Genomic DNA, 27,494 nt, shown 5'->3' with positions numbered 1-27,494 from the left:
CAGCCTCTAAATGTTTCTACATGCATGTTTATCCATCACTCTCGGTGAGTCTGTGCCTCCAGGCGTCTCTCTGGACTGTTCCATGCACAGGCGTTGAGGGGTCACCTGTCTTTAAATGGACTGCTCCGTGGTGGCTGCAGAGAGGGGACTGCTGGTGAGAGTGAGTGTGGCCACGCTGTGAGCTATCGCCAGGGCCGTACCCGGACACTTATTCACTGAATTCCTCTCCCCATCTCCCCCACTTGTGTGCCCAGCCTCCCCGTCCCCCTCCCTCGCTCCCCTCCTCCTCGTCCTCCACACTCTCTTGAAGCTGTCCGTCACAAAGCAGTAAACCACTGGATCCAGACAGCTGTTCAGGCTGCTCAGGGTCACTGTGATGTGATAGGCAAGTACGTGCCCCGCCCCCGCCCTGCGCCCTAGGTCCTCCCCTCCAACGTTGACCCGGAAGTAAACCAGCACCTGCCGGATGTGGAATGGTGTGAAGCAGATAGTGAAGACCACCAGGACTGTGGCCAGAAGTCTGACGGCTCGTGCCCTCCTCGCTCTGCTCTGCTGGGGCATCAGACCCTTACTGGAGGAGAGAAAACAGGCGACGCGCAGAGTGAAGCCCACCACGGCCAGCAGGGGCAGGAGGAACTCCAGGATGGTGAGGTAGAAGAGGGCGGGGAGGAGTACACAGGAGGAGCTGAACTCCAGCGCTGTGGTCTGTAGGGAGCAGCAGAGAGATCTCAACACTTCAGGTCTTAGAGAGCTAGTTTTACCTTAAAGTTATAACACAAGTGTGGTCTTCTTCTATGCACTGCAGCCTAATGTAACACAGCAGGGATTTAGTCCCTTACCCAGTGGTGAACAACCTTTTTGGCTTCAAAAAATTAGAAAAACCGCATCACAGGTTGTAGCCTCACTGTTATGAGTCAGTTCAACCGGAGTGATTTCTTTTCTCTGTTTCATTCAAAAGCCTGAAGAGGTAAAAGTATCCAGTATCAGGCATATTTCTTTTTTCTTTTTCCTTGGATTTTGTGGCCCCTGTTCTAAACAGATGGTGACCCACTGAGTTGGGAATGTCTGGGCCTGAAGTGGGCCTACCAGGCTGCACGTCCTCCCAGTTACTGTAACACTTTAACCAGCTTTACCAAAGGTTTTTACATCATAAATAGGTCTTAGGCTTAGGTTTGTACTGTTGGAGCCGTGGTTGGAAGTTAAGTATCTGCCAGTCGTACCGAATTCCCCTGAACGGAAACACCTGTTTTGTTTGGATTATCAGACTGAATAAATGTGAAGTTGGCAAAAGCAGTGATACCATATCTGCTCAGGTAACAGAGTAAGTGCCAAAGAAGCTCAAACTTTATCAACAGAAAATTCAAAGATTTGAGAGGTACACACACACATCAAAAAACCACAGTTAATACATGTCCTTTGTGTCAGTGTAATTTCAAAAATTGCCATAATGAATGTCTTCATCAGAGAAAATAATGGACTGTAATGTCTGCCTGGCAAGAGGAGATGACACAAAAGACAAGGAGAGAAGCATATGAGCACAAGAGCTTTAATTGTTATGATTTTAATTTTCTCTAATTTTGTCAGGGAGAAAAAAGGGGGAGATGGAGGAGGAGACAATGGAAGAAGTCAATCCATTCTTTTATTAGACCTTAGATTTCTCCCCACTTTTAAGGAGACTTTGAGTCTGATTTTTCCTATATTCTGCTTAATCCACACTATGGAGGTTCATCTATGTATTTATCTGTTTGTGCTGTGTTAATAGTGTGTGTGTCTTCACCTGGAAAGAGTAGGTGACCACAACTGCAATGAACCAAACTGTGGCGCTGACACACCTGGCTGTTCCTGTGGTCCTGCATCGATGCAGAGTACTGGAGGCATGGACGACAGCAAGGTACCGATCTATACAGATACTGAGGGGGGGGGCAGAAGGGGAGTCACAGAGACAACAGGAGGTAGAAAAGCTTTTGCTACATGTTGATATTAACTTGAAATACTGAATGGAAGAGTGACCCACCCACCTGGTCAGGAACAGTATACTGCAGTACATGTTGACGAAGTAGCTGAAGGTGTGAACGTAGGAGCAGGCCACACAGCTCCCCCCACTGTGGTACAGAGCGATGCGAGCAGGCAGCGACAGCGCCACCAGCAGGTCGGCTACAGCAAGGTTTATGGTGTAAACCACAGAGGCTGAGGAGTGAGTGGAGGCCCCGCAGAAGACATAGAGTGCCAGACTGTTGAGGACTACACCAACCACCAGCATCAGACAGTTGCACACCTGCAGCAGGGAGAAATGGAGCATCAGGGCTTTAAATACTTACTTTTATTTGGGTGTAAAAGTGGACTAACGTGATCCTCTCTCCTACTAACTGCTGCAGTAGCTCGTCTTACCATGAGAGAGACCCACACAGCGTAGAAGTCTTGGTACAGCTGCACATCCAGGTGGGCTAACCTACGCAGGTATGGTGTCCCCCACTGTTGGTCCCAGGTGGTACAGTTCGTTGGGTTAGGGGTCAAGAGGGGCAGGAGGGGCTTGGTGGTGGAGGTGATGTTAATAAGAAGGCTCTCCATTGGTTGAAGGGGATGAATGAATGACAAGATGGTGTCTGAGTGACAGAGGAAGCAAAGAGGTAACAAGAGAATATAAGTCTTGTCTTGAGATTTCTGGAGCTTTTTCTTTCAATCGTATAATTATTATATTATTATACGACTGAAATACTGCTAAGTCATATGCTAAAAAACATGGTTGAACTACTATCTCCAAACTCAAGACTAACCTTTAATGCTTTAACATTCAATGTAAATGAAAAGTCCTAAAAGCACTTTGGGGATACTGAGCTGTTGACAGATTCATCTCCATGACATCTGAGCAAACTATTCACTGATGAAAACAGTGTAATTCAGCTACAAGCTCATGAATAGTTCTATCAAATGATGTATGTACTGTATAGAGAACAATGTGTGCTTTCTGTTGCTTCCAAATGAGAAAAAATAAAGGGAGGGTTCTGTAAGAACACTAATACATTATCTGCATACAGTGTGGTTTTGTGTTGTGTTTACTGGGCCAAATAGCTTTGATGTCAGTATCAGCTTTTCTCAACTGGCAGTTATACAAGTCATTATAGTAATGAAATGGCTTTTGTGACTTTGTTATAGTGAGGAGATAAACCTGATAATTCTCCAGGGCTCATTCGTTTATAGTTTAAAGGCTAAAAGCATGTTAGAATTGTTTCCAGAATTGTGCTGCTGCTGCCTACTTTTAACCATTTTTGCTCAAACTATACAGTATTATTAAGCCTTCTGTGTTACACAGTCCCGACAAGAATTTAAACTCATGAGAAGAACTCCCATAATGTTTGTAGGAGACAGATGCCTCGACTTTATACCCTGGAGTCAGCTGCAGATAGTGTATTACAAATAGACTTAACAGCTCAAATCTTAAGTGATGGAGTGTGCTCCAGTTGGTTTAAAACACCGCAACACATTCATGCTCGGTGAACAGACACACACATACTAAAAAGTAAAAGAAAGAGTAATGACCCCCGTGGATGAAAAGTGGTCAACATCAGCAGAAGTTAATCCAGAGAGAGAGACTTTTGAAATCCTCGTTTTATAAACAACGTCCTCTTGTACTGTAGAGACGACTGAATCCATTTTCATGCGCTCTCTGAAAAGATGTGACACTTTCAACCACACTAAGTACGTGACCTCATGTGTTACTTTAAACACAGAGTACAGTATTAATATGAACAATGTCAGTGTGTCCTGCTATTTAACACACACACTGACACACAAAATATACGTCTGTCTTGAACCAGTCACATAAATTTGATGAATGTGACACATCCTGTTTAAAGGAGGGGAGGCCTCAAAATCCTCAACGTGCCGATGCTGTTCACTTTCAAGATGTTTAAGGTGAATTTAACAGCACAATAAGATAAGAATAGACCAAGAGCTCTTGAAGGAGCTCTGGTTTGGCTTAGAGGATGTTAGGAGACATAAAATGGTGGGAAAAAAGACCTGCATGTGAAGTGGGGAGCTACTAATAACATGTTATGTCTTGTCTGTAAATTTACGTGTAAAGTTCAACATATATAGGTGCATACATATATAGGTAGCCATGCAGCTGTTATGATTTTATCCACAGCTCTTATCCATGTTACCTTAAAAGTTAAAGGCCCCCAAAACACACTTTCCTAATCATCATCTTCTTATGAGTGACAGGGTCCCACTTTAACAGTCAAAAACATCAACTAAAGATGTGTTTCTTTTTCTAAATCTAATGTTTCTTCTTTAGTCATGACTATTTAATGTTATGGATAAATACTTTATTAACTGAATTTGAAGTTTTCAGCTGCTTTAAACATCCAAGGTGAGTCTTGATTTTAGAAATAGGGGTTTTGATTGGTTTTGTCACATGACTGTTTCCAAATCATCTTGGCTTTCTATCCTTGCTGTGGCAGGAAAAGATTTCTAGCTGACAGAAGTGAAGATGGCATCTTCAAACAGTGTCACCAAACACACAGTACACAATACTTGAAATATCAGGTTCATTGTTTCTATTTCACTTAAAACACAACGTTTTTCTGCCTCAGTCCAGACGTGTTGACAACTTTTGGATATTTAATTAAATAATGGTGATGATCCATCTCCTCATGGAAATGATAATAAAACATATTTGACTTCCATTGTAAAATAAGTGCTCTGTTAAATTTGATGAAATGCATTTGGACGATTTGAATGAAATGTCACCATCTTGACATCTGAACAAACCCTTTTTTTCATATTCTAAGTGTAAGTGACTGTTCTTTTTTTAACCAAAAACAAGGCAGAACACCAAATGGGTTTTTTTAAGCCAAAGTTGGTCAAAGTTTCACTTGACAGATCCACTAGATTTAGCCAAAAATGTATTTTCTTTCCTTATAAATACCAGAGACAGATGAGCTCCTATCTGTTAACACATCTTGCCAAGGAAGGTTTTTCCACTCTTCTTCATCATACAGACAGTTCAATAAAACATGGCTGAGGGCCTGGACTAAAAGACTAAAGGAAAATACCTGCACTCAGGTATCTGGTTCCTGATTCTGCTTTTCTTGTGCACATTACCATCTGCACATACAATAAAAGATTTATGGAGATTATTGTTACTGAAAAAACTGTATGGATGTGCGTGTTCCTCCTAATGACTGTTTTAGGCCTGGATTTACATTAAGTGGATTGTAAAAAAGTAACTATCGAATCTCTACCATCTTTTAACCTACACCTTAAAACCAAACAGTTTTAGACATAAAATAACTTCACTTTATATAACCTTTAGTGGATGAAAGCTCCTGTTTTCACAGAATGCCCCATCATAATCATAATCAGTGAGCTACCTGTAACCTATACATGAGAGAGCTAATGTGTTGTTGGATGAAATAAATATATGTTTGTTTTCAATGGTATTAAAGAAGCATTCAGATGCAGCATTTAAATTTTGCTCGTCTTGTCTGAAATAACAAGAAGAACAAACAATGATCACCAAACAGGTTTAAAAACATGTATCTGAAACATACCTTGTGAAGATAAAGTCAGTGAAAACGTCCTCGTTTAGAGGAGAAACACCTGCAGCTTCTTAAAGGTTTGATGTTTATATCCTGTAAGTCTCCCACTTCTGCTTCCTCTTTCTCCCTGTGTCTTCTTTTCTTTCCGTCACTGGTTAGGAGACAGAAGGAAGAGAGAGAGCACAGAGCTGGGATGTGAACCCGTCTGGGCGGGACAATATTCCTCCAGCAGAGCCGAGGGTACGATCAGGGAGATGGAGCTACTCGTCAGCATCCTGTCTCACAGAGACTCAGTACAATAAACAAGAATTAGATTAGAGCACAGTAGAAAAGAGTCTTCCTCTCCTCTAGTTTTCTTCTACCTCTCCTGCTCTCTTCCCCTTAGTTTGAAAACTTTAATTTTCTCTTCATCTTCTTTATCCCAGTCGATGTTTCTGTCTCAGTCTCTTTTTGAATTTTTGAGAGGGCGCTTTGGAAATGGTGGAAGGAAACAGAGGGAAACAGTATGTAGAGGCGCAGCAAAACATGGCCCAAATAAATGACTTGCAGACAAGTTAAATGCAAAGTTTATTTTGTTCTGGATGCATGCAAGGATGGGAACATGTAAGCAACAAAGGAGCATAAGTGTAGTGTCCAACAATGCAGAGAAGAAGTAGCAGAACTCATGGAGTATGGTAGGTAGATAAATAAACTGAAGGAAGCTGTTGGATGGAGTGGGAATAACAGTTCACAGGAACACTATCTTGTCTTGACACAAGGAAGCAGAACCCGAAACGCAGTATTTCATTCAAGGATGTTTTCAGTGCAGTTTATTTAAAGCTGTCTCCAAGGTGGTCCCACACTGAAAGGGTCTGAAGGAGGAAAATATATGTCCTTCCCCTCCTCTGTTTGTCTCTGTGTAAATAATGGAGTCAATTAGAGAAGGGGGGGAATAATAGAGAGAAACAGACAAAGAAATATAAACTGTTTCTGTAGATGTTTTTACAATGTGGCCAGCCTGTGAACCACTTTCATCAAATTTACACACACACTTCTAGGAACACACAGAGAGAGAGAGAGAGAGTGGAGAGGGAGAGAGAGAGAGAGAGAGAGAGGAGAGGGAGATGGAGAGGAGGAAAATAGAGACATCTTTTACATTTATTTTAACAGACATTTACTACTTGGAATGAAACAGCACCTCATAAACCACAGTGACATAAACAGGTAGAGAGACGGCCACAACTCAAGTGTGTGTGTGTGTGTGTGTGTGTGCTTAGTGCATGTCCAGGTGTGTGTGTGTAACTGGCCTGAATACAAGTGAATTAATTCATCTTCACTTCGTATAAAACCAATAAGGGACTTTTGATTAATGTGGCTTTGCTGGTGATGTCATTTTGCAAAGTGTCTGGCTAATGTTTGATCAAATGTTTCTTGGCTTGTTCAAATATTTGAGCCCTTTGTCAGATCTTTCCTGGTCCGACTTGTTTAAAGTGCTGGAGACAGAGAGGAAGGATGTCGCACTTGACATTTTAGTGGGATTTAGTAGGTGAAAAGAACTATGAAATATAGTTGTGTGTAGGAAGTCCAACACAGCCTGTATAATCAGTGGTATGATGTGTTTTGGGGTTCGGAGGAGTTACAGAGTCTAAAGAAATCACTAAAGTAACATCCTTTGATTATCTTGTCTTGTACGTTTAACAAGCAAACTGGTAGCATTGAGTTTGATAGTTGTGGGTGTTTGCCATCCAGAAAGGGCCTAATGGAATTAAACTATCAAATGTACATTGTGTGAAATAAAAGTTCAGATATTTCTGCCTCTGCTAAATCAGTTTACACAATTTTTTTCAAAGCTGTGTCTCTGTGCTTTATGGAAATGCAATAGACCACTATATCACCGCAGTAACCCTTTAAGTATTACAGAAATATGACCATATTTCAGCAACAATGACCAGGGGTGCATTTACAGAGCTGCCAGATCGTGCTGGACAATAATTCAATATGGATTTAAGTATGTCTTTAAAAATTAAATTAACAGTGCACCTGTGGAATGTTTTGGAAAATAAATGCACATCATCTTGATTATTAGTTATTAGCTTCTCATGATAATGATAATGTGAAAAGGCTTATTAATATTATTGTGAATAAATAAGTCCATAACACGAGGCCCTGGTTGAATATTTCTAATATGTTATATGAATTAACAACAAACTAATATAGACTAAATGTAAATATAGTCTAAAACTATGTTGAATGAGGGTCAGGCTTTTCGTTGCCACGGCAACCGAGTTGCGTCGACATTTAAGAACCGACGTGAAAACACCGAACGTTCTGTTCCCTAGCAACACCAAACCTGAGAAAAGGTGACCACTGTCCTCTTTTATTTCTACGCGTCTCCGTGAGAAACGTGTGAGAATCTCACCAAAACAAGACAAATGCAATGTTTTATTAAACGGAGAGGTTTTAATTTCTGGCAGCGGAACGCGTAATATTGTACCACACGGAACTGGTAGCGTTGGGAACGGAAACCAAACCTGTAAACAAACGCAACGCTTGTTAGCAACAGTTTCATTAGACTGAAACTCATGTGCAAACCCACTGTGGAGTAAGGAGAGTTGAGCTCAAAGAAGATGTTTAAAAACACATTCCAAAGCGGATTCCTGTCTATTTTATACAGCATCGGCAGCAAACCTCTTCAGATATGGGATAAAAAGGTAAGAGCGAGTCAGACTCAATGCTATAATCCAACGCTAGCTTCCGTAGCTAGTCGTGCTAATGCTAACTGGCGTCATATGTCTCAGGTTTAACGCGAGTTCATATCAAAACTGTTTTGGACAAACAGATAATTGGGTTTGTATTAGCTGAGACAGTTAGCTGTGGCGCTAACTTTAGTGAGAGGAGCTAATCTGCTCCACAACAGAACAAAACTAAAGATGAACTCCCTGATTTAGTTAATGTTACTACACCGTCTTTCAGTTTCATATTTCGCGATTTTATTCCATTGTTGACATTTTGAAACTAAACACAGTTTCCAGAAGTGATTTTAAGCACTCATCTGGATGCAATTTAAGAGACTCGTAGTGCTGAAGAAATATGGACAGTTATATTACTGACTGACTTTAATTGAATCTAATGTAACCAACATATTCTTTGTAGAAAGCCCCAGTCACTCACTCACTGATTCTTACTTGAAATTAGCTTATAGCAGGATACGAGGTGGGCCGAAAGACGCTGTTGCTAACCAACAGGTGATAATGGCAACAGTGGAGATTATCATTTGTTTAAGACAGGCCTTAAATAGTGATGGACCCCCACGCCATGATTTGAATGATAGCCTGATTGATACCAAGATGTTGGAGGCCGATATCAGTAGTGATATTTGAGGTAACAGTGTTCCTTTACTGATGAGACTCAGCTGGATTTCTCCATATAATTCATATAAGCCTCAGGAAAAATAATATTTTTGTCTATTCATAGGTGAGGAATGGTCACATCAAGAGAATAACAGACAATGACATCCACTCACTGGTGTTGGAGGTTGAAGGGACGAACGTCAGGTGAGTTTGTGTCTGTTTAACTGATTCTTCAGCACAGGTCAACTCAGTCAGACACAAGTCATCCTCATCCATCCATCTTTTTTTTTTTTACTTCTTCTACTTCCTGCAGTACCACGTATATAACATGTCCTGCAGACCCCAAGAAGACATTGGGCATCAAGCTTCCATTTCTTGTTATGATCATCAAGAACCTCAAGAAGTATTTCACCTTTGAAGTCCAGGTAGGATGGCCACTCCGACAGATACAGACCCCCAACAAACAAATGTCTACTCATGTGTATATACACACTACATGCAGTACATTTTGGGTTTGTCCCTCTCAGTGTCAGGAGTCATGGTCACTCATGCTTTCAGGTGTTAGATGATAAAAATGTCCGCCGGCGGTTCCGAGCGAGTAACTATCAAAGCACGACACGAGTGAAGCCGTTCATCTGCACCATGCCGATGAGGCTGGACGACGGCTGGAACCAGATTCAGTTTAACCTGTCGGACTTCACCAGGAGAGCCTATGGAACCAATTACATCGAGACGCTGCGCGTACAGGTTAGTGCACACAGACAGAAACCAGCTGTTTCCAGATGCCACTTTAATGTCTAAGACTGTATTCTCTTTTTGTTGCTAGTGTCTGACCTTTGCTGTTTTCCTCTCAGATCCATGCAAACTGTCGAATAAGGAGAGTGTATTTCTCAGACAGACTGTACTCTGAGGATGAGCTCCCAGCAGAGTTTAAACTTTACCTGCCTGTCCAAAACCAGAAAGCCAAGGTGAAAAGCAATCCTCCACTCATGAACAATCTGCATTTACTTGCATGCTGTACACTACATATAACCACATTGTTATGTGCACATTTGTTACAGTAATGTTACTTATGGGGATATTTTTTTCTCTGAGGACAACTGTGAGTCAAATTAGAAAGTGGACAGTTTGATTTTTTTTTCTAACACTCGTCTGTTTGTCTCTTGCAGCAGTAGAGGTTCTCATCCTGCACTGTTCCCCGAGACCTGATGTGGAGTTTAGCTGTAAGATTTTCCGTGTCCACATATGATGAACGTTAAATCTTTGTAATATTGTAATTTTGGAATGATGAGCTTTGAGTGGTATTGTGTTGCACGCTGCACAATAAAGTTTTTTATGGACTCATCTGTCCTCAGTCTTCAGTGCTCGCTGTAGTTAACGTTGACAGTGTAATTAATATACACAATAGTTTGTCTAGAAACACACACATTGTACAGCGGCCATCTTATAGATGCTGGCAGATTAGCAGGAAATTCAGGATACTGTTAACAGCTACTAGAATGAAGGCTCAGTGCTTGTTTTTGAAAATATATATTAAAAAAAAAAACAACATGTCCATTCATCAAATATAAATATTTTTTTAATCAAACACAAATAATTTCAAGTGAAAGGCCATGAACATGATTTGCATTCCAAAAACATATAATCTTGGTTTCACTTTGGATTTTTGTATACAGCATAAACAGATCAGTAATACATTCATTTCACTACATGTTGCATCACACAATCATCCACAAACTAAATTAAAAGACGGTTCAACTTAAAGCTGCATCTTCAACTCATATGATAGCAGACTTATTGCAGTAATACTGTGGAAACAGGAAGTGTGCACACAGAAATCTCAAACAAAACTGAACAAAGTAAACAACTCAACTGAGTAAAATGATCACAGGAGAGTCATGCAAATGAGAAAAAGAATAATTTGCTGTTATCTGCATGGTTTGATTATTTGAATTGTATTTACCACTGAAGCATTTTCTGACACTGTCAACCTTGAGTGATTAAGTGACTGTTTTTAGTGTGTTTTAGTCTTTGCACCCAACTAAAAAGGCTGCACTGACATTATGTGCATTTTGTATTTTGTCAGACAACAGCTCTTGGGTTCGGGATACAGGAGTTGTCAATGTGATACTGAAGACATAGTGGCTACATCTGCTACTTAAGAGCTCATAAAATTCACACAGACTTTATACTGGATCACATTTGTTGATAAAAGTGGGTCGGACTAACATATTACAGCTGCCATTTGTGTGCTGGAATATCAATAAAGTGATAAGATTTACGCATTACTCTTGAATAAGGCTCTCCTCCAAAAGGAAACAAAAATTACTGCTTAAAAAAAAAAAGAAAATCAACATAAAATATACCCCTAAATGGGTTTCAAGAATTTGAAGTAAGGGCAGTAAGTCTTCTGTTCCCAAATATTTAAAGATACCATTAATATAAACACATTGAAAGTCTATTGGCTACATAGAATGAGGTTAAAGACATTTCTTTCCTTTGTGTTTGGCCTCTGCGTCTTTTCTATGTAAAACTATTGGTGTATATATACATTTTTACACAAATTTTTGCAGCAGGCACTTATGAATTTCAATTAGGAATCAATAAGGAAGCGTCGTCTTTTTTTTATTTAACGACTGGTGTTATCATTTAACAACAGTGGTTTCCCTGAAATGTGATCAATAAGGAAACACGAGGAAAAGGCTCTGACTTAACATGTTCAGTCAACGGTCATTATGTATTTGAAAAGCAGATTAAAACATAAAAATAAATTACTAAAGTAAAATAATCTTCCTATATTAAATATTGGCAACAGTGTCAGGCTCTAATAACTTTCAAATCAGGCCAAACCCAGAAAAAGACTTAGATACTGATTTAAACACTGAAAAAACCTCTGGTGTGAAAAGGCTGTTTGAAACTCTTATTATTACGACTGCAGCTGCTGAAACTAAATGTCGACAAGCAACAAACAAAACATCCATTTTCTTACATGACTGACTGAACTTAGAGAATACATTCATAGAAATCTATTGCTTTAGTCAACAGCATGCATCTCTTTAAAGTGCAAAAACATTCATTGGTTCAAATCAGTAAATCGACTACTGCATTAAATTATTGATTTAACATAAAATACAACGTATAAATCATAATTTCAAGATGGCACAACGTAATTCAGACCAACACAGAAAATTATACAAAGTATAAATAAACCATCTGAAAAGTCAGATGCAACACAAAGAATACAACAAAGCCAAAGCAAACAACACACCTGTACCGTTACACTACGAGCTCGCATTGATGCAGTTTGTAGTTGAGAAACAGAAGAGGAGAGGCAGCCTGGAGATCCACCACTGCACAAATAAGGTTACAAAAGCATCCGTACACAGTTTCTCCAACAGCTTCCTCACTCTTTCACTTCAGTCTTTCACCATTTTTAACAAATCCTTTTATTATAAATTTCTTCTACTACTTCTCAACTTCATTGCACCAAGATAGAGGGTTATAGGATAAATATATATGTACAGAACACATGTAAAACACTAACTGAGGAGACTAACTTGAGGACCTGGTGACATCCTTAATTGGCAATTGGGATTTCTAAGCCTTAGCTTGTAGAAGCAAACTGTTTCTCTGGCTTCATAATTTCTGTGTTGCCTTCGGATACAAGAAAAACAAAAAAAGTGACTTCTCAACCACAGATACAGAAACAACATTTTCATATTGGCTGTGCGAAGGCAGGATCCTGTCCTGGCTTGCGCTCGCCCGGCAGTGGTTCACGTTTGTTGCACAGGAAGCTGCATTCTCCAAACTCGAGGAGTGTTTCCACTTTGGATTGCATTGAAGTGCTTTTAAAGTTCAAGAGAGCACTCTTAAAATCAAAGAGACTAGCTTAAACTAAGTACACCTAACCTTTGAATCATCAGCCACCAATGATGGACACCTTAACACACCACATTTACTTTTGTTTGAGCAAAATCTGCTTCAGATAAAATCACACTTCTAACAGATCTGACAGTGACGGATCAAGTCCAACAACAGCAATCCAAGAGCTGTTTCATCTGGGTCCAGGATCATTTGTTTAAAGCTGTAACGTCCTATGCTAGACACACATATTAAGAGCAGATCAAGAGGTTTTCTAATACTGGAGGCTGACTACAAAGGTATGTTTGTCCTACTTAAGTGGAATACCTCTTTAAACCAAACAATTGTCATGATATTAGAATAATTTCCTGACGTACTGTGGTTCATTTCTCTTTAGTGCAAAAATCAGAAACAATCCGCTTCTGCTGAGTTTACTGACTTCATCTTAGCAGGACTTAATTGCTCTGCATTCACTCACTGAGGTATCCTGCAGGTGTGTGTGTGTGTGTGTGTGTGTGTGTGTGTGTGTGTGTGTGTGTGTGTGCATGTGCGTGTACAACATGGCTCTTACATGTTTATGTGTCCAGTTCTATGTTGTGCTCCCATAATGAATGACATAGTAGTCATGGACATACATCAACACAGCGACAGGCTGGCCAATGATGAGCGAGATCCACACAGCAGCGTTGCCATAGTTACCATTCAGGAAACGCCCCACAAACCAAGCCAGAGGAACCTGAGCAGAGTAAAGTTCAGAGGTGAAGTGTCTGTGTATGCCGTCTGTGTATGGAGAGAGAAATTTCCCCTCATGAGTGCGTCTTACCTGAGCCATCATTCCCATAAAGGCCCACAGTCTGAACATCTTCAGAGGAACACTCACCAGGTACTGAGGAAGACAGAGAGAGAAATACAATAAATCAGGCACAGAACATATTCAAAATGTGTAAATGTAGTGAGGAAAAGGCTACACACTCATAACTCCGATACAATCTTTTTACTTTTAGCTCCAGCTTTTTATTTTTAGGACCATTTGACTTAATCAGGGGTCTACCTGCAAGTCAGCACCAGTGTTTCAAATAAAAACATTACATATGATAATGTAACATGGTCCTATTATTCTAACAGTACTTACATTATTTTCTGAATTACTGTTGTTGTGTCAGTAAAAAAAAGAAAAAAAAAACATTTCATGTACAAGTAACATTAAGTAAAAGTAAGTAAAAAAGTAGACTGGTGGTGCTTCGGAAGATTGAATGCTGTTGATTTACCTCATGGAAGAAAGCAGACACTAGGAAGACGGCGGTTTGAGCCAGAAACTTATTGATTCCCTTCCTCAACATGGGCTTATAGAAGTGTCTGTAACAAGACACACGATTTAGTACAAATACAGACACCTGACAAACTCCACAAACACATGAATCGGACTGAAATAAACTCAAATAAATGGCAGTCACAGCTTATTTCTGCTGTACGTCAGATTTGATTTCATGCAAACTCCAATGAGAAAAGTCAAACATCAAAAAGGGTGTCAGTGTTGGAAAAATACTACAAAGAACTCATGATAGAAAATGTGGTGCTCACCTCAGGCACCACTTGTGAACTGGGATATTCCAGTTGGCCCAGAAATATGTGACAGTCTCTGAATTCCTGAAATCAACAATAATACCACAACTTCAGAATTTGACTTCAAGGCCATCAGGTTTTCTGAATGATGCCTGTTACATGCGTTTTTATTAGCTTTGATCAAAATCTTTAGGTGTCTGTATTTCCATGTATGCAAATGTACATGTTAATTGTGTATGTGTTAATGTTCCTTCTACTCACCACCAGTCTTTGTAAAACTCCCTATCTCCAAACTGCAGCAGCTCTGCCACAAAATTCATAGAGGAGTGGAAAAACCAATAGAAGAATATTAACCATATCAAATGGTTAGGGACCTGGGAGGGGAGAGGAGAGGAGAGGAGAGGAGAGGAGAGGAGAGGAGAGGAGAGGAGAGGAGAGGAGAGGATCAAGGGCGAACTGGGTTGGTATCACCACTGGAAACACGGGGTTCAACATGCAAGATTTAGTGATAAAAGTGCTGTTCTTTTATTATAAGGTTATGAAGGAACATAATGAGTGTCCAGTGTAACTGCAGTACTCACAGCTAACTTTAGGAGGCGCTCCACCATCCTAGAAAAGTCCATTTCCTGTGAGAGGGACAAACAAATGGTGTGTTTTTGTTACCTCCAGGACTGGAGGAGATCATGCGTTCAATCCAGTGTGTGTGTCGGTTTAACCGCAGCTTATCTTGAAAACTTCTGCACGGATTAGCCTGTAATATTTCTTATGCACATTTAAGCCAGTATGCTGAACGACCGCTCCCTGATTTACAAGTTCTGACTCCTCTTTCCTCTTAACCAGGCGGTCAGAGTGATCAACAGCAACTTCAGTTTGACATCACACAGCAAAAGCAGCCTCACCAAGTCAGTTGCTGGCCAAATTTTGGTCTTTGTCGTGGCTCAAAAAGTGAAACCCATGGAAAGGTTTGGTCTCGTTTGAACTGGACCATCTGCAGATTAACATACCGCATGTATGTTATGTTATGAGTTAAATAAACATCTTGTAAAGCTCCAAGTGGTTATAGATTTAGGTTAGGTTTACCAGAGATTATCTGGGAGCGAGCTACACTCTGCTGAGTGCACTTTTCTTGTTATCAATGTTTTGCCCTTGCTTCCTGCTCACTGAGACATCATTGGCTTAGAATTATTAATTCGATTTTAGGTTTCTGGTGAACCTTAAATGCAAGGGTTTTCTCTTTTTGAGCTTGTGTCTGTGTGCGTGTGCTCACCTGGAATGGTTTCATTGAGTTCTGTATGGTGGGAACCATCCACTGGAAGAAACAGATGAAAATTTGCATTGTTTGAGTGGTGACAACAGATTTAAATAGGCAAATATTTCCATGACAAATGACTTTGTGTCTGTGTGTACAGAGCACATTCTGAGTGCTTACTTGATTGTGTGTGTGTAACTCCTGTACAACGTACCTGCTGTATCAATCCCACCAACAGCTGCATGAAGAAAAGCTACAAGAAACAGAAAGTTAAAATGAAATTTGTCGACATGCATGTCTGTTCCTGTTTCATTTTCCATCGTCTTAGTTTACATCAGGAACATTCGCACAATGTGTGTGCGTGCTCCTTCTCACCATTTCAAAAAGTCTTCTCATCAGGAACCTTTTGCGTATCCGAGGTGACCGTGGGAAGTTGAGCTGGTAGCAGAGAGTTGGGGCAAAAACAAAGTAGTACATGTCTAAAGACACACAAAGAAACATTATATTAATTTATGATTATTTATCATTTAGATATTTCATTTCAAAACGGTGCTATTTATCTCTATGCATGGGCACCTCTGTGGGTGAGGTTTCCTGGGTAGGAGACATGAGTATGAACTGCTGAGCCATTGGATTGTGCCACAGACGGACCTGAAAAACACACACACAAAAATGGAAATAATAATTAAGTGGTACTTTCAGTCTCACAAGCTTTAAAGTTAAGCTAAGTTAAGCCTTTAAAGTAGTGTACGGTATGTTTTAACCCTAAACCCACCAAATTCCATTCTGAATATTGAAATATTTTTCTGCGTTTTTGTCTGTTTATTTCAGCTTCTATAAAGATGAGATTAAGTCATTGAGTTACATTTAGGACTAAAATAGCTTAAAAACGCATAAAGTGATAACAGCTGTTCAGCACACACAGCTCTGATCTCTGTGTATACCAGACAGAGTGTGCAGCCAAAAGCTTTTGTCCGTCTTGTCTACACTAGATGGCAGTAGTAGTACAGTAAATTAAAAAAATAAAATAATTGTGCACTAATATATATGACTTCTAGATTACATTTATTCAGCAGTTTGTGTGTGTGTGTCGTTTATATACTTACATGAATATGATCGCGTTAGTCTCTTGGCTTTCGCTTGTCTGATTTCTCTACACCACCTGTTGGTGTCTTGGTAGGAGTACAGCTTGAGAAACAGCACTGTGTAGATTCCCAGGGAGAACACACCACCCACTGACACACACACACACACACGATTTTCTGAGTGTAATTTCTGAGGCAAAAGACCATTTTTGTGCTAATATCAATACATGCACACATGCATTAATTCTTATTCAAAATGCTTTGTTTACATCTCATGACTATGGCCTGCAAACATGTATGTGTTTAGTATGAACCTGGGGTCATCGAGGTCAGAGAGAGTACAGTTGCTGAAGGAAAGATCAGCATGGATACCAGGTTAAAAACGTGAAGAATCAGTCCTGTTGTTTCTGAAATGGTACCCTGAAAGAAAACCAGAAGAGTCACAAAGTGTTTTGCAGTGACAAGGCTATGTGTATGCTTTCATTATTTGTTTCTTTAACCAGAGAAACACAGCATTTTCACTGTACAACACATCCAACGAGCTTTTTACAAATAAAATATAATCTAAATGACATTTCATGAATGTAATATGTAATCTAATCTGAACCAGGAGTGGTGTTCTTATCAGAGTTAAGAGCGGGTATAAAAGGGGAGGTGCCGCCACGTTGAATTTACTGGGTAGACTCCCGGATGTGTAAAGCACCTGCTTTCAGGCGAGCATCCTTGACTGGAAATCCCTGAATGATAAATTAAAAACAAACCCACACTCTCTGAACTGTTCATCAAACAGTGCTACAAAATCACCCTTTGGTCTTTGGGGTCTGAACAAACAAATAGTCAAAGGTTTTAGCAAAGTATCAGCAAAGCTTCTGAAGTAAGACACCTGTGTTCCAAGCTTGCAGCGTCCAAACATTTGGGTCACAATATGTAAAAGAACATTTGTTGTGCTGAGGAAAATGTGTGCATATCATTGGAGGTACTCACCACAGCCAGACGCCTCTCAGTGTACAAGGCTGCTAAGATGAACACGTTAGACACTGAAACACAGAACAGACAAACAGCAGATTCTTCAGCTGCAGCAAAAAACAGAGGTCTGAACTATAGTGGGACAACTTTGTTCTATTACTAGTTGTAACGCCATTAAACACAGACAGAGAGATGGAAAAATTGGTAAGTGGAGTTATAGGCACAGTGATAGTATTTTCTCTAAACTCACATTGATTGTCTGTCCCTGCTGAGAGCAACTACGTTCATTCACCTTAGTGTTGACTTGTTTTACTAAATTGATGAACTGAATTGAGGAGACAATGTCAGGAGTCTATCTTCTTTGGGTAAATAAAGAGTGACTAATTAATAACAGCTATGCTAGAATATGCAACACAGGAACGGACACTAACACTGCTTCTATATGCCACCTAAATCTGTGCCATGCTGCATCAGATCAGCCATATGGGACATGGAGAGGCTGTAAAACACATGTTTTATTACAACCAACAGTAAGACTTTGTGTTGGGAAACACAGGTACAACACTTGTTTGCTAAGTTCCACTTGAACATCGGTGTTAAGGGCACAGCGGGACAAATGGCTAAATGTCGTTCACTATCTGTTTAGACAGCAGCACTGAGGCGTTAAAATAAAAGCTCCATACCAATGATGAGGCAAGCTGCTGGCCAGCTATAGGGGTCCTTCAGGAAGAGAGACACTACTTGGATAGGGTCCACCAAGATACCATACCTTTATAAGAGAGGAGAGGAGAAGTTAAATTACCACCAGACATCATTTAAAATGTTTTAAGATAGGAACCTGAAAATTTGTTGTTTGCGGTTTTTAAACTAAATATTTAAAGTCCGTCCCTCCTCCTCGGCTCAACTAACTGAGGTTATGGTTCGGGGTGCCCTTCAGTGGGTGAAAGCCAACCCCAGATTCACTCTCATTTTGGAACAAGCCTTGTTCACTTGGCGTTTCACCTCGCTATAGTTGTGTTTTTTCCGGCCCTGTATCCGCCATTTTCGTCGCTTCTTTTTTGGATGCGTGCTTACGATCTGTCCTGCATGCTGTTACTGACTGGGGGTTACACACCCTCTGCCAAAAGGTTGATGTCCAGAAACGTCGCAAACAGCAAAATAAGAAAATACAGGCAGAGGGAGGAGTCTGTGCAGATACAGACCCCACCACACACTTCTAGCAGGTCATTAATGATGACTGAAAGGGATCGATTTGGTCTGAATCTACACATTGTTAATTTTTTTTTTTTACCTTTAATATGGCAGGAATATCGACTGGACCTTTCTCTGCTCATAACTACAGTGTGATCTATAACAATGGGATCATTAAAAAAAAGGAGAACCACAGTCTGCTACCAAGGAAACTGTATGTATATTGTTTTCTAACCAATTCAATATTAATGTACAATTTTTCAGACATCAGGAACCACAATGCTGCTACTTATTGTGTCTCGATGCTTTAAAAAAAAAAAAACTAACAAAACTGACACAAAACAATCTACGTTCTTGCACTGTAGCACTGAACACGCTTGTAGTTGTTTGTTTGGCTGGATGCACTTTGAATTTTTCATGACATCAAGCTCCTGTTGGTACGGAGTCTGAACAAAACTGACAAATATAATGTAATATAATCAGATTGGGAGTGTGCTGAGGTGGAAGGTGAGGGGAGACGGCAAGTTGCATTACCAACTACTAACTACACCTGCTTGTGTATAGACATTACATAAATGTAAGTTTGTGTGTGTGGGTTCATACTCACTTTATAATGTTCTCCAAGAAAAGGCGAGCATTACTCAGCACCTGAAAGAGCGAACAAAACATCCAAAGGGAGATAATGAGCACAGTTGTTTTGCATTTGGCCATTCACTGAAACTGGCCTCTGTTTACCAGATAAACATATTTCAGCCGACTTCTATAAATCTGGCTTATCATTTTCTTTGCCCACAGCTCTGCTCATGATTAGTCTGCAGATTTCAATGCGCTTCTTTGTGCGCGAACGGGCTTCTTCCGCTCACTTTAGAGGATTAAAAGGTCACTGCCGACAAAGCACACAGGTATGCACACCTGTCCTGAGAGCTGTTCTTATTCAGAGCAGCTTACACACAGGGCAACAGGAGTAAAGTAAAGCCACACGGCGATATCTACATGATTTGTTTGAGCGAGAGATGTATGTGTAGCAACATGTTCCTGCTGCCATCATCACACCTTGAGTACTGTCACACCCTGCTGCGGCTCACTCTGTTAAAAAGTGTCAAGTAAAATAAGTTTATCACTGCATTATGTATTTAAGTTCAAGGTCCGAGCCCAGCTTTATCTCAGCCATCAGTTATCTGAGCCTCTCTGAGATAAAAAAAACAACAACTAACCAGCGACTCAACAGAGAGCCATCACTGCAAATGTATAGCATGCGTACATTTTTTTAGATAATTTTTATGGCTTGATTAGTACACGAGTTAGTGAAACAGTTAAGATAAGGTGGACACTGAAGGTATGACACATGATAAGGTCATGCTGTAGTGATAATAATGTGGCATGTTAGACCTCAGCCCACTGGTCTTGGCAGGCCACTGCCACATTGTGACCAGTAACCTTTGCCTTAGTAACCTTGAACATGGACAAGAGAGGACCATCACGCAGACCTCCACTACTGGGACAGTGGCCTCTGCAGATAACTTACAGAGAACATTACAAAATCTGATTTTGCAAAACTAAAATCTAACTTTTCACACTGAACCCTCACTGTGAAAAGCCCTGGGAGTTGGCAGGAATTCAGTGTCTTGCTCAAAGGCACTTCATTGGGGGGTCGCTGACTGAGTCCATGCTGCCTGGTTGAGGAACCATTTCGGTACACTATTAATAGTAGTTAGGGATTTTTTTCTTCAATCTGTCTTATAGTCAGGATGTTTTTGTCTAAACTGTACATCTTTTTTTATATCTCCTTCTGTTTTAATCACTGACCATTAGTTTTGTTTCTTTACTAGTAATTATTTATTGCTTGTAGTGTACTGAACATTTTATTTTTGTTACCCACTGCTCTGTAACATTGTAAATGTCCCTGTCGTGGGACTAATAAAGGAATAACTTATCTTATCTCATCCATAATCCTAGCAGTCCTTAAAATCTGAACTTATCTTATTTTGTCATTTACAGCTTCATTCTTTTCAGTTGGTATTTATTGACATATTTGTTGTATAAGCTTGTGGTATATTTGCCTGCAGACATTTGTTGTTATGATGTACATTCGGTTATGTGAGACATTATTACAAACTTGGCAGTAACTGTGACCTTCAGTAAATCTCTTCCTACTCTATGCATTGTTGAGTCACATCTTCTAGCACCAAAAAGACTGATATCTTTTTTTAAACTGTGAGTTGAACCTACTTTCTTATCTTTATAATAATTGACAATTTCCTCAGTAATAAAACACTAATGATAAGATGTCAATATGTATTATTTTTCCACTTTAAACAAGAAATGTCTGTATTAATCTAATAATATCAAAGTAATACAAAACTGAATTGTCTGTAGTATGTTTCTGGGACAACTGTAAATTAGGTTTTAATGATGAACTCTAATCAAAGTGTACCTCAGTGTCCTCAGCTGTGGATAGGAGGGATGCAGGTGAATGGTAGGTTTAAAAATACAGCGAGCCACTGGTGTTGGCTGAACATTGAGACCGTGAAATACAAAACTGACCTTAGAGAACTGGTGCCAACAAAGACTGAATGATCAAACATTTTGCATTGCCCCACGTCTTCTGTTAAAAGGCTGTTATGCACTTACTTGACCAGTAAGCAGTTTGAATTCATAATCTAGAAAAAAATATGTCGAAAGTGCCAGCAAAACAAACTTTGCTGGCACTTATCCATCTGCTTTAACCGTCTTGGTGTGAGCTCTGAAATAAATTGAGTGTGATAAGAAATTTGCAGCTGGCACTGTAAAGTTTGGCTTTGCTCTACACTGTCTTTATTGTCAGTATAAAGTTATTCAGATGGTCTGTTTGGCTGCAGATCAGAGGGAACACATATGAGCTAGCTGTAGCATTTACCACATCCTGGGATGATTATTACTTGTCAGGGATCAACATTGTGTCTTATCTCAAATATCTGTCCACATCATTCTGTCATCGAGGCCCACTGAAGAAGAAACAGCATCGTGAAACTCTAATCTTTTTGTTGGTTCACTGGCACTGATGTAGTAGCACCAATCTAAATCTGCGTAACATCATGCGTGTGTGTGTGTGTGTGCGTGTGTGCGTGTGTGTGCGTGTCTTGTTAGTGAGAGCTATAAACGGACAGGTTAATGCCTGCAGATGAGGGACAACCTGAGCAGTGGTAGCAGTGGAATCAGTACTGACATGATGATAATGGCTCTTACAATACATAGGAAACATGAGGCCATTTTGGAAGACCACAGTCGAGAGTGCTCTCATTAACACCTGAATTACGTCAAACTCCCTTCATGGATTCCCCAGTTACCACATGGAAACATCAGTGAAGCACGCAGCTTGCTGTGCAAACATGCTCACTTTCTTCACAAGCACCTTAAGTTAGAAGATGAAATGTAGCTGAAGCCAACTAGTGGATTTGTTTTATTATTTTGCCAACCACCTAAACCTTGGTAATATTTGTAAACACGTGGCTTAACCATTCAAAGTGTGAAAATGGAGGTAAGTATAACAACACATCTAATCGTCTCTAGACACGTGCTCCTGCAGCTGACATTTTAGGAATTTAGCCGACGGTCCTGGTTAGCGAGGACAAATTACACAACTAACCCTCTAAATGTACACACAGACACACACACAGACACACACACACACTCAAGACTCTGTGGTTCCACTTTACACTCTTACAACCTAATCCTGAAGGCTTCCTAAAAACAGTGTGAACCGAGAACTGTCAACTGTCCCTGGTGACCACAAAGTAGAGGACGTGGTCGTCACGGCGATATAAACTTTCAAAAATGGGATTAATCCTGTCACAGTGCTGCAAAATTAGGCTCGATTTGGAAAAACCCACAAAAACACACAATGACACAAAAACTGAAATACTGTACACAAATGCAGAGAAATAATAATCCTTGATTGCAACCAAGCAAGTACAGTTTAAGTGTATCGACTTTTTGAAACAAACGTGTGTGCACATAGACACAAACATGCACATACACACTTGCTCACATGCATAGAGCTCTATTAATAGTCTGTCCATTTCACTTTCATTAGGATAACTGGATATTTGTATCCCCCTTGCCTATCAAAATACAGTGACTGGATGTTCAGAGGCACTGCAGAGTGAGAGCAGACACACACACACACACACACACACACACACACACACACACACACACACACACACACACACACACACACACACACACACACACACACACACACACACACACACACACACACACGCACACACACACACACGCACACACACACACACAGAGTTCATTTGTCCTGAAGAGCCCTCAGCCCTGGGGGGCATATCTCTGGTCAGACACAGTGAGATTCTGCATCTAACACAATCAGTAATTTGCTTTTTTAAAATGTTTACTGAATATTTAACCATAACCCGCATGCAGGTATTTGGCTAGGCTACAAGGGCTTAGAAAACCCCACTCATCATGCACTCATCACTGCAAACCATAGTTCATCCTGAAACTGGCAAATTCTCCACTGCATCTGCAACATTGTCTAGAGCAGTGGCTGCATGTGTATAAAGTGTGCAGTGCAACATTTTCAGCTGTTTCGGCCTCTGATGCAGCTCTCAAGTGATCCCTCGTAGAGCTCACTATGTATTCACAAGGTTTTTAATCAAATTGTTAATTAGTTTTTATAAAAATGTTCCCGCTAGAAAACTAATCTTTTAGTCTCATGTTTTATTTCAGAATTTAGGAATGAGAAACAACTTATTTGGCAAAGTATGCTGACTGCTGAAAAGGCACTGTAAGAAAACGTCCATCAAACATGTGAGTGAAGTTAGAATTCATTGAAGCATGAGACTATTAAAAGAAAGAATTAAAGAATTACTTTTATGGGTTGAATCATTAAAACGCAGTAAAAATGCAACACTTCTTTATATGTATACTTCAGTGCTTCGGATTCTCACTGCAGGTATACCAGAACACCCTGAATACAAGTACAGCTCACAAAAAGTCCAAAACTACAGTACATAGTATATAATATAGGAAATGGCAAACTGGGCTATGAGTGACTAACTGTGCATAAATATGCAGCGAATCTACAAGTGTGATTAGAGATAACATAAACAGCAACTTATCAGACTTCCCACAGGCAACTCACACAGACAGTGATAATAATAATAATGACTTGTTAAGACTTTCTGACTGTTTGGAACAACACATGAGCTGATGTACAAAAAGGCCACAGACAGTAATTTGAGGCAACACCAAGAGATGAAAGAGAAAAGTATTAATTGATTACATTCCTGTTGTGATGTTATTCAGTATCTAGAGCTGTTTTTTTGCTCCACAAGCCAACAATATCAGGGTCTACATTTCTGATGGAATACAGTTTGTATACAGTTGTACAGCACCGTACATTTTCAGTTTTACTCACCAGCATGACAACACACCAATTGAGGATTCCTCTGTAGTTACTGTAGCCACTCGCCGAGCTCAAGAGAGACTCCTGGAGGACGTGACAGCTGCAGGGAAACACAGTCAACAGTTTGATCGATGATTTTTATGGTATATCAAGCTCTTTACATTCTTTCCTGCCTGTTTATCTCCATAAGCTCAGGGACGAAGTCACTGGTTAAATCCTGTTAACGCTCTCAAACCACTGTTAAGAAAGACAACATTTAGTCGTCTTGAAATTAAACACAACTAGAGGCGCTGTCATCAAGAGGATTGATTTTGCATTTCAATGACTGTATGATGTTTGTATTTAGTTTGAAGGAGGCTGCATGAGTCAAACTGACAGCTCACAGTGACTCACTGCTAGCGAAGAAATGATTTTGAGTGGGGGTGTGCAGGGAAACGTGGCAAAAAAACAACCCACAAAATAAGCTACACATTTTACTAATTTGACATGACAGTGTTGGGGAACCACTATGCAGCAGAAATTCATGATTTCTGTGAAAAATTTAAGCATTTTTATTTATTAACTGTATTAATATGTGGTTTGTTTACACGCACATTTACTTTCCTAGACTTTCTTAGCTGTATAGCACTTAACAATATTTAAAAAGACCCAAGCTGAGATGCAGATTATTTTCTAGTCCAGCTGGCTTTTAAATAAAATAATCATATCTCGTAGTCTAATGTTTGGTCATACAACTGTTGTGAAAATTTAGGTTAAAGGTGTTGACCCCATTGTCCAAGCAGCATTGAGAAAACTGAGGCTATTTATCAGGCAAGAGTCTTTACACAATCATGCGTAAATGAGAGACAACAGGGTGGAGTTGAAAGAGCAAGCAGCAGTGAGCAAAGGACATAAAGTAAGAAGGATGGAGAATTTTAAAAAATTGAGTATTAAGTAATTAAGTAAAAAAGGAAGGGCAAGAAGCAGAGGAGCAAAGAGAAACAGGATGGAAAAGTAAGGCGATATTATTAAAGTATTAAAGAGAGAAAGGTTGACTGGGGAGAAGTTAAGGAGTATTTAAGGAGAGGAAACAGTGGAGAGGGTCCTCAGTGAGTGTCAGGACACACACATGGCAAGATCAGCCTGCAGACAGACGAGCAGGACAGACGTGCAGACAGGGTGGTAGTCAGTGAGCACAGCATTGCAAAAGCACATGCAACAGTTGCTGTAATACAGGAACAAGACTCTACACATCACACACATACTCCAGACTCCTGATCTGGCTGGTGATAAGCGTACTGCAATCAGCGTATTCCAGTATTGAATCAGCAGTGACACAAGCCCTTTAGGATACCAATCTTTAGATCTTTGGACCTAAAAGATGTGAAAGTAGAGATGGCTTTACCCCTGTTAAAAAAAAAAACATGTTTTCAAAGGTGAAGACGTATCTAGAGAAGCGGGAGGGAAACCATAAAGTGAATGGTTGTGTTTAGAGTATAAGGGTCAGGCTATTGTGTCCTCTCTCGTGACGATGGATCTGTCTCAGACCTCACACGCCTTGTGCAAAAACATACAACTATCCCTCTCTCTGCTTCACAAAGTCAAAGCTTCATGTAAAAGAAAACCTGCTGAAAGCCCTTCTTTATATGTATATGCTTGATTTAATCTTTTTTTTTTTTTACTTCTACTATTTTACACGTTTAATATTTCTTTGACACTTTTACTTTTTTTTATTATTTCCAAGTGAAGCATGTGCATGTCTTCTTCAGGTTTTACCAGTATATCATGTATGGGCTTCCATGTGCGGCTGCTGCTTTACCACCAGTTTAGTCTGTGTATATATAATAATAACTCACCACTAACATCTAGCACAGATATGTCTTTCATTCAAATATGAATTTCCAAATCCTCCAGGCCAAGTTACATCCCACTGAAGTATACAACTACAGGTCATATCATGTTTGGTGTCTGTATATGGTTGGACCTGTAGAGTGCTACAGGACTTTGTATTGGTCCTTTTGAGCCTCATTTCATGTAACAATATCTATGACAGGCGATCACAGTAAAACAAAAGAAGAAAATTAGCTTAAAAAACAAAAAGGAAACCAAGATTTTACACAAATAAGCAACCTCTGGATAAACAACATACTGCCTGTACAGCAGAAAGTCTTTGATGTCAGTATGACTGCAGCTGCTAGCTTGTTTTAGTACATTTTGGTGACGTTAAAACGTAAAATTAAAGATTTAAAAATAAAAATCAAAAGGTAAACGTCACCTGAGTTTGTCGCTGATGTCCTCCACCGCACTCCTCTGTTTCCTCGGGCTGTTTGTAAGCTGCTGCTGTGCCGACACCGCCGTCTGTCTGCCCGCCTTCCCGTTATCAGTCGCTTGCCTGGCCGCCTCCTCTGGTTTGCCTTTAGCGGGATACTGTGGCGGTCTCTCCGCGGCGTCGTGACACTTGCTCCCGTTGGCTTGTTTGATGCCGACCGCTCCGCTGCCGGAGATGGTCGTCCTCCTCCGGCGGGTTACAGGCCCTCTCATCTCGGCTCTGTCGCTCATTTCAGCGGGTACAAACACACGGCTTTTTTGTTTGTTTGTTTACCTGTCAGACATTGTTGGTCATACTGCCGCCACCCGCTCAGCTCCACACCGACAGCTAAATGAAGAGCGGAGTCGTGTCGGTGCCGCTCAAGATGAGGCGTTTCATCACGACTGCTGCTCAAGGTGCAATAGTCAGCGGGGTTGCCAGATCTGTGTTTTCAACTGATATCCCCCTAATGAGCCGATAGGGGAAGTCTTTAACATGGTAAACTGCCCCAGGTTTCTATTAATGTGCATTAATGAGCATCTGATTATATTGTTGTTGAATATATGAATACACGTACAGACACTGGGGGGGACAATGTGATGAAGGAGACAACTCATGCTGCATGATAAACCCATCAGTCCTAACGCTATATATGACTTGCAATATGTGTTTCCCTCCAGGGTCATACCCAATCCAGTCGTGGACAAGAATTCCTTCATGTAAATGTGAACTTTGTTTGTTAGAGGTAAGGTTGTTTGGATTTGCCAAAGTGAGCATGTTTTTGTATGCAGCCAAGCTCGACCTGAGAGGCAAAACTGAGGGCGTGTTTGTGCTTAAGTCCTGAAATGACCCTGTGCGCGACATTCAGGAAAACTATTTTACCACAGCAAATCAGTTGCACTCATATCAATAAGATAGTTTCGTTTTGCTTTCTGTCATATCAGTGATGTTTTCTTATCTCATTATAATGAATATACGATTTAGTCTTTTTACACTCAGAGGAG

At 40.2% G+C, this 27,494-nt stretch overlaps 3 protein-coding genes across 4 annotated transcripts; 1 reads left to right on the top strand and 2 right to left on the bottom strand.

Moving 5' to 3' along the window:
- Window positions 1–111: 111 nt before the first annotated feature.
- On the bottom strand, window positions 112–2,568 carry LOC139215830 (G-protein coupled receptor 20). The gene is made up of 4 exons (XM_070846863.1): window positions 2,389–2,568; window positions 2,019–2,275; window positions 1,778–1,910; window positions 112–705 (listed from the first exon to the last, which is right to left on the bottom strand). Exons 1-4 carry the CDS (start codon window positions 2,566–2,568, stop codon window positions 112–114), a joined length of 1,164 nt encoding a protein of 387 aa, XP_070702964.1.
- A 5,367-nt stretch (window positions 2,569–7,935) lies between these two features.
- Window positions 7,936–10,204, top strand: cfap20 (cilia and flagella associated protein 20). 2 transcript variants are annotated; one of them, XM_070846724.1, is made up of 6 exons: window positions 7,936–8,230; window positions 8,994–9,073; window positions 9,183–9,294; window positions 9,428–9,616; window positions 9,724–9,837; window positions 10,042–10,204. In XM_070846724.1, exons 1-6 carry the CDS (start codon window positions 8,147–8,149, stop codon window positions 10,042–10,044), a joined length of 582 nt encoding a protein of 193 aa, XP_070702825.1. In that variant the 5' UTR covers window positions 7,936–8,146; the 3' UTR covers window positions 10,045–10,204. The 2 variants fall into 2 exon arrangements, with proteins under 2 accessions (XP_070702825.1, XP_070702824.1); XM_070846723.1 differs by having other exon boundaries at window positions 7,940–8,230; window positions 10,039–10,204.
- Window positions 10,205–12,787: 2,583 nt separating this feature from the next.
- On the bottom strand, window positions 12,788–26,771 carry dgat1a (diacylglycerol O-acyltransferase 1a). The gene is made up of 17 exons (XM_070846168.1): window positions 26,458–26,771; window positions 24,216–24,303; window positions 19,392–19,432; window positions 18,277–18,362; window positions 17,612–17,664; window positions 16,942–17,047; window positions 16,649–16,777; window positions 16,119–16,193; window positions 15,918–16,021; window positions 15,757–15,795; window positions 15,561–15,602; window positions 14,875–14,919; window positions 14,555–14,667; window positions 14,312–14,377; window positions 13,999–14,086; window positions 13,554–13,616; window positions 12,788–13,466 (listed from the first exon to the last, which is right to left on the bottom strand). The coding sequence occupies exons 1-17, from the start codon at window positions 26,739–26,741 to the stop codon at window positions 13,320–13,322; spliced, it is 1,569 nt and encodes a 522-aa protein (XP_070702269.1). The 5' UTR covers window positions 26,742–26,771; the 3' UTR covers window positions 12,788–13,319.
- Between the last annotated feature and the right edge of the window lie 723 nt (window positions 26,772–27,494).

The sequence above is a fragment of the Pempheris klunzingeri genome, chromosome 16 (assembly GCF_042242105.1).
Source record: "Pempheris klunzingeri isolate RE-2024b chromosome 16, fPemKlu1.hap1, whole genome shotgun sequence".
Taxonomy (NCBI): domain Eukaryota; kingdom Metazoa; phylum Chordata; class Actinopteri; order Acropomatiformes; family Pempheridae; genus Pempheris; species Pempheris klunzingeri.
Note: the sequence above shows the minus strand (reverse complement) of the source record. Positions and strands in the feature narration are given on the sequence as shown.